Source organism: Myotis brandtii, unplaced genomic scaffold, assembly GCF_000412655.1.
Source record: "Myotis brandtii unplaced genomic scaffold, ASM41265v1 scaffold187, whole genome shotgun sequence".
Classification (NCBI taxonomy): domain Eukaryota; kingdom Metazoa; phylum Chordata; class Mammalia; order Chiroptera; family Vespertilionidae; genus Myotis; species Myotis brandtii.
In genome coordinates, this window is record NW_005356944.1 from 1,508,096 (window position 1) to 1,514,555 (window position 6,460).

The 6,460-nt window shown below is 59.8% G+C and overlaps 1 protein-coding gene across 1 annotated transcript in view; it reads right to left on the minus strand.

Annotated features, from left to right (window-relative positions):
* Positions 1-6,454, minus strand: part of MAP3K11 (mitogen-activated protein kinase kinase kinase 11) — a 12,954-nt gene extending 6,500 nt beyond the window's left edge. The window contains exons 1-5 of the mRNA XM_014538213.1: positions 5,578-6,454; positions 815-995; positions 478-626; positions 212-387; positions 4-89 (exon numbers count right to left, since the gene is read on the minus strand). Coding sequence (XP_014393699.1) covers positions 4-89; positions 212-387; positions 478-626; positions 815-995; positions 5,578-6,313 — 1,328 coding nt within the window. The 5' untranslated portion in view covers positions 6,314-6,454. The remainder of the gene's footprint in view (positions 1-3; positions 90-211; positions 388-477; positions 627-814; positions 996-5,577) is intronic.
* Between the last annotated feature and the right edge of the window lie 6 nt (positions 6,455-6,460).

Consider the following 6,460-nt stretch of genomic DNA (forward strand, 5'->3'; position numbering starts at 1 on the left):
AGCAGGTGTTCGCGCCGCCGCAGCTGCTCGGCCTGGGAGCGCTGCTCACGCGCCGCGCGGGTCAGCTCCTCCTCGCGGCTCAGTAGTTCCTGTGCCCGGGACAGTGGAGACGGTGGGGTCAGTCCCGAAGGGCCTTGGCGCCCGCCCCAACTCTCTGCCCGAAGGAGACCCGAGTGTCTCCTTCCAACCCCGGGACCCTGACTCCTCCCACCTTTTCCTTGGCCCGCAGCTCATCGAAAAGGCCTTGGATCTCACGCTTCCAGCCTTCCTGCATGGAATGGAAGGAGTCCCGCGGCATTTCCCGCAGGACCTGGGCCTCCAGCGCCTCCAGCTGCTGCAGGATGGAGGCGAAGTCGGGCCTGCGGTGGGGGTCCTGCGCCCAACAATCTGGGGACACAGGATGGAGAGGGGACAGAGTAAGAAGAGGTCTGTGGGTGGAGGAGCTCTGTCCCTCACCCTCCCGCACCATCCCCTTACCGGCCATGAGCTGCGCGAAGGGCTCGGGGCAGGTGGATGGGATGGGCAGTGTGAGCTTGTTAACAGCCACTCCGTAGGCTACAGCAAGGCAGTCGATGCCACGGTAGGGCACCTCTCCAGTCAGCAATTCCCACAACAGCACCCCAAAGCTGTGGGAGAGAGAAGGGTGTGTCCTCTCCTCTCCTCATCGCCATTTCACCCCAAAGCAACCAGGAACTAAATGGCTTGGGCCCCTCCCCCTGAGCTCCACCTGTCTGCCCAGCCCTAGATTTTGGCAGCCACATCTACCCCGTGCAGCCCCACAGCTGGCCCCGTCCAGCCTCCCTCCAGGCCGCACCTCCAGACATCGCTGCCCTTGGAGAAGGTGGAAGCCTTGATGACCTCGGGCGCCATCCAGGCATAGGTGCCGGCGGCACTCATTTGTGTGGTTTTGTGCCACTCGCGGGCCAGGCCGAAGTCAGTGATCTTCAGGGTCTTGTGCTCCATGTCGTCACCCTCAATGGGCTGCAGCAGCAGAACTGGGGAAGAGAGAGGCAGGACTGTGGTTGCTGCAGGCTCAGGTGGGAGGGACAAGGGAGGGGCGGAGAGCTAACTGTCCTCTGACAGACATGTAGCTGGGTGCTGGGGGCATGGAGGTGATCTTGCCCAGGAAGGAGAGCTTGCTGCTGGGGCTGGGATGGAATCAGACAAAAAATAACAATACTGGGAAATGTTTCCAGAGGGTCTACTATAAGCCAGGCATTTTACACTCAGTTCTAGCGGTCACACACAAAAATGTTGTGAGGTAGTCATCAATATCCCCATTTTACAGATGAAGAAACTGAGCAAGGACATGACTTGGCTAAGGTCATAAACAAATTAAACAGAGATTCCAACCTAGTCTGTGAGGTTCCAAAGCCAGATCTATAACTCTCTCCTAATGCTGCATTGAATAGAAACTAGCAATGTAGCAGCCTCTTAGCCTTGATGGCCTTAATTTCAAGAGAAACCTGTGTCTGGCCATTTTGCTAAAGCAGGAGTGTGGATCAGAACCTCCCTTGGGGTGGGGAGCAGGAAGCAGCCCTTTGGGGAGAAAGGAAGCCCAACAGGCACCACAGACCCCTGGTGCCCATATCGCAGGGTGGCCAGTGCAGCCACTCCCACGGGAGCCAGACTCCAAAAGATAACTACTAACGCAGCTGGATGTGGAGGGAAAGGGAGGGGTCTGAGAAGATGATGGTTCTTGCCCAGAAAGGAGGAGCTTGGGATAAATGTAGGAGTGGATGGTTAGACTTGGCAGGGGCTCATGGCTTTGACCCAAATGGGGCCACCATATCTGCACAGAGAGAAGCAGCAACTTGCAAACCTCTCATCAGGAAAAACATGGCTCCAATGAGAGGAGTTTGAGAGGACAAAGTAACAGAATCATCCAGGGTCTGAAAGGGCCCCTCTCCCTCTCTGGTTGTAGAAAACTGCACTGCAGAGAAGTGACATTCAGAAACTACATTTCTGAATACGTGTCATTCCAGAGCACACCTCAGCTCTCCTGCCCAGGTGACAGCATCATAATGGGGGCAGCACAGGGTCCTGGGGGTGGAGTACCAGCGTGTCACTCGGTCAGGGGCGGGCCCCAGCACCTAACACAGCCCAGTGAGTCAGAGAAGACTTCTCAGAAGAGGTGGCAGAACCAGGGTACTCACTTTTCCAGGCCTAAAGCCACAACTGATCCTGCTTCTGGCCAAGCTCTCTGGGCCTTGTGGGGGCATCTGGCACTGCTCCCCAACCCTTCCCCGAGGTCCTTGACTCCTGGGGCCTCTGACTGCTTGTGTTTCCTTCAGGGCCTCCCCTGCCCTCAGCCCTTTCAATGCAGGTGTTCCTCAGAGCCTGGCCTCTCCTACACCTCTGCCCACTGCTCCCAGACTGTTCTGGCTCTCCCAGGTGCCAGCCACCCCTTGGCATCTCCCATATTTGCACCTCTAGGCCAGAAGTCAATTCAGCTGCCCATCAGCTGCCCTACCTGATGTCCACCGGCCCTCAACAACCACCAGCATCATCCCACCAGGCCCGGCAAATCTTCTTGCCATTTCTCCTCATTCAGAGGATGGTCCTACAATCTCCCCTCTCCTCTGAGCCCGACTGGGGCTGAGTCCTGAACAGTTAATAAAGCCGAGGTGATAACAAAAGCCACCTCAGAGGGTTGGCATGAGATCCCAGTTTTTAAAGCCTCAGCACAGGGTCTGACACCCGGCATGAGCATGCCGGATGCCAGTTGTGCTAAAGCAGGGGTCCTCAAACTACGGCCCGCGGGCCACATGCAAATACAAATATTGTATTTGTTCCCGTTTTGTTTTTTTACTTCAAAATAAGATATGTGCAGTGTGCATAGGAATTTGTTCATAGTTTTTTTTTTAAACTATAGTCCGGCCTTCCAATGGTCTGAGGGACAGTGAACTGGCCCCCTGTTTAAAAAGTTTGAGGACCCCTGTGCTAAAGACTCTGCCACTCGCTAACATCTCTGTAGACTCTCTCTTCTCCATCCTCCATCACAACTTACTCTGGCTTGGCTGCTGGAGGCTCAGAACTGGACCTTTTAGGAAACCCTACAGGAGCTCATTCCCAAGAACTGCAACAGGCCGGGGGCGGGTGGCTGGAGTGGGACCAGCCAAAGGGGTCTGTGTGCCGGGGTTGGGCAGGGACTCCTGTCTCCTCTGGTGCCAGGACCCACCCATCCTCTCGCAGACCAACCCTGGCCGCTTCCTGGCTGTGTCTCTCTAGCCACATGGGAGACCTCACAGACGAGTGAAGCACTTGCGGTACCAGTGTCTCAGGCCGGGAGGCCAGCCGCTCCTTTTCAGCCAGCTAATCTGAGACCCAGATAACTCACCCAGTCTCGGGACTTCTTTGTACGGGCGGCCTTTCTGCCACCTCCCGCCCCCAGCTGGACCTGACAGCTTCAGCGTCTGGTCCTCTCCCTGCATCTCCTGTTTGTCTCCAAGTGCTTTGAATTTGTCCCAACCCAAGTTGCTCTTCTGGTGTCTGATGTAGACCTTGGGAGTGGGGTGGTCAGGGGCCATCCGGAAGAGAGAGAGCTGGAGAGCCCCCTCTCAGGGTCCCCTGAGGGCGCCCCGGCCCCAGCCCCCTCCCACGCTGGCCTCTGTGGGGCTCGGGAGTGGCCTAGGCCGCTCACACCTCTTCCGCTTTCCCTCCCATGGTCTCTACTTCTCCTTTCTGGGGGCCTGGCGCAGGTCTCCAACTGGGGGGGTCCTTTGGGGAGAACTGGGGGAGGTCAGCCCCAGGCCGGGCTGGCTGGTCAGTCCTGTGACTCGTGGGCCTGGAGAATTCCCCCTCCACTCCCCGCCAGGCTTCCTCACAAGGCCCCCATTGTCCAGGAAAATCACGCCATTGTTTCCTGCCTGCGCCCCCCCAGTCCAGGGACTCCCCCGCCCCAATCCCGCAGACAGTACCTCAGGCCTAGGACTGGGGTCTGCAAGGTGGGAGGCCAGGCTAGGGAGGCTGAGGGCACCCCGCCTGCCCTTAACCACCACCCAGACTCTGGGAGAGAAGCAGGGGGACTGGAGGGGAGTGGGGGTGCAATCCCTGGCTCCTTCCTCTCTCACAAGCCCCCCACCCCCAGCTCTTTCCTCCCCTGTAGGCAGCTGGACTGGGGAGGGAGCAGAGGCTGGAGCAGGGGCAGGAAGCTGGCTCAGGGGCAGCAGGAAACGCAGGAAGCGGTGGGGAGGGTGGGGAGCAGGGGCCTGGGCTATTGTTCCATTTTTTCTGGAAAGAAAACTGGAGGAAAAACAGAAGATGGAGTCCCCTCCCCCTGGGGCCTTCGGGGAATCCCCCTCAGGCTGGGCAGGGAGTGGGGGGTCCTAGATGGCTAGAACCCAGAAGTGAGGCTGAGAGGTGGAAACTGCCCCCTGCTACAGATGACAGGAGCGGGTGGGTGGCTGGCAGACATCCCCTGGCCCCCTTTGGCCCTGGCCAGGACTTGGATATCACCGGGTCCTGGTGTTCTCCCTCCAGGTCCCTTGTCCATGGCCAGCCCAGCCCAGGACGCTCAAAATATACATCTCCCCCCTGCAAGAGCCGCCCATGCCTCTCCAGCAATCCCACTGGCCCCTCCTGCGCTTCCTTTTGCTCTGTAGCCTACACCCGGGCCTCCCCAGGCCCAGCCTGTGTCCCCCCACTACTGCGCTGGGTACTGCCTCCTGGCCTTTGCTCTTGTCAGGCCCTGCCGGACATCCAATTGGGTGCCTCCCTGAACGCTGACTGCTTTTGGCCTGTGTGAAGCTTGTCGGCTGGAGGAAGCGCTCTGAACTTGTCCCTCCTTGTTTTGGGTCCCTGCTGAGCAGTGTGCAATCCCAAATGGCTGAGGATGGAGGCCTCGTCCCACCACACCCACCCCAAGGGCTGATTCCAGGCGAGGCCCCGTTGGTGAGCCAATCCCCAAATATCCACTCACGACTGAGGACCTACTGTGTGCTGGCATCAGACACCAGGGCTTGCCAAGACTGTTAAGCCATTTTCCCCGCCCCGTTACTCCCTTTTTAAGAGTCTGACATTGAGGCTCTGAGTTGAAATAACCACCTAGAGGTCATGCAGCCAGGGGGAGGGGGAGGGGGAGGGCCAGAATTCCAGCCCACGACCACCAGGCTTTCCCCTCGGAGATCTCTGTTCGGGAGTACCTGCCCATCACAAGAGGAGGGGAGAGGAGAGAGCCAACAGCACAGGTGTGAATTTTAGGGGACAGGAAGGGGAGTGCCAGCATCCAGTGTTCTGCTGCCTTGAGGTGGCCATCCTTAGGCAGGATCCTGAGGGTCCACCTGAGCGATCCCAATTTTTCAGCTTCTGTAAGCTGGGGCCAAGAACTTCTGCGGCTGGGGCATGAAAGACGCCGGTGCCTGGTACTCCTGCTCTGGGGGCAGTGGGCATCCCAGTCAACTGGGACTCCCCTTGGGCAAGAGATCCTGCCTCTAGTGCCACAGAGGCCATACTGGGAGAGGGCTTGGAGCCAGTACCTCTCAGAGGCCAGGTAGCCCCAGGCAGGTTCAGCTGAGAGTTGGCAGTATGTGTGTGCTTGGGCCACGCCACCCTCCAACCCTGCTCCCCAAAACTCACTGTTGTTGGACTTGAGGTCTCGGTGGATGACGGGCACCAGGGCCTCACAATGCAGGTAGTGCATCCCACGGGCGATCTGCACAGCCCAGTTGACCAGCACGTGGGGGGGTACACGCCGCCCAGCCAGGGCACGGCTGAGGGGACCGCCAGCTGCGTACTCCATCACCAGGCACAGGTTGGGCTCCTCCAGGCACACCGCCTTGAGGGCAATGATGTTGGGGTGTGCCAGCATGGCGAAAAGCCGGGCCTCCTGGCGCACACTCTCAGCCGTCACACTGATGTCCTCGTCGGGGTCCTGTCGAGCTGCCTTCACAGCCACCAGCTCACCTCGCCAGCTCCCACGGTAGACCTTGCCGAAGCCACCAATGCCGATCACCTCCTCTAGCCGCAGCTCCTGGAAGTTGGCCACCTCGCAGGGGGGCGGGCCGCCCCGAGACACATAGTTGGACGGAAAGATGCCTACCTGGCCGCCTACCTGGCCCGCCCACCAGCCCTCGTCGCCGGAGATAGCTGCATCCCGGGACAGCACCTCCACACGGTCCCCCTTCCGCAGGGCCAGCTCGTCCTGCCCATTGGGCTCGTAGTCAAACAAGGCTGTCCACACAGGGTTGGCATAAGCCGCTGCTTTCGGGGACCCCTCTGGCCAGCTTCCGCCGCTGCCACCGCCGCCCCCACTGCCACCGCCGTTCCATGAACCCAGCGGGCTCTTGAGGAAGAGGTTCTTCAAGGGCTCCATGGCCGGGAGCGGGCGTTGGGGCGGGTGGGGGACCTTCCCTGGGTGCCCCGGGTCTCCACCCCTGCTGGCTGCGGAGGCCCTAGTCCCGGAACCCGGGCATGCGGGCCCTGGCCCTCAGCCCCAGACCCACGCCTCCCAGGGGAGCCA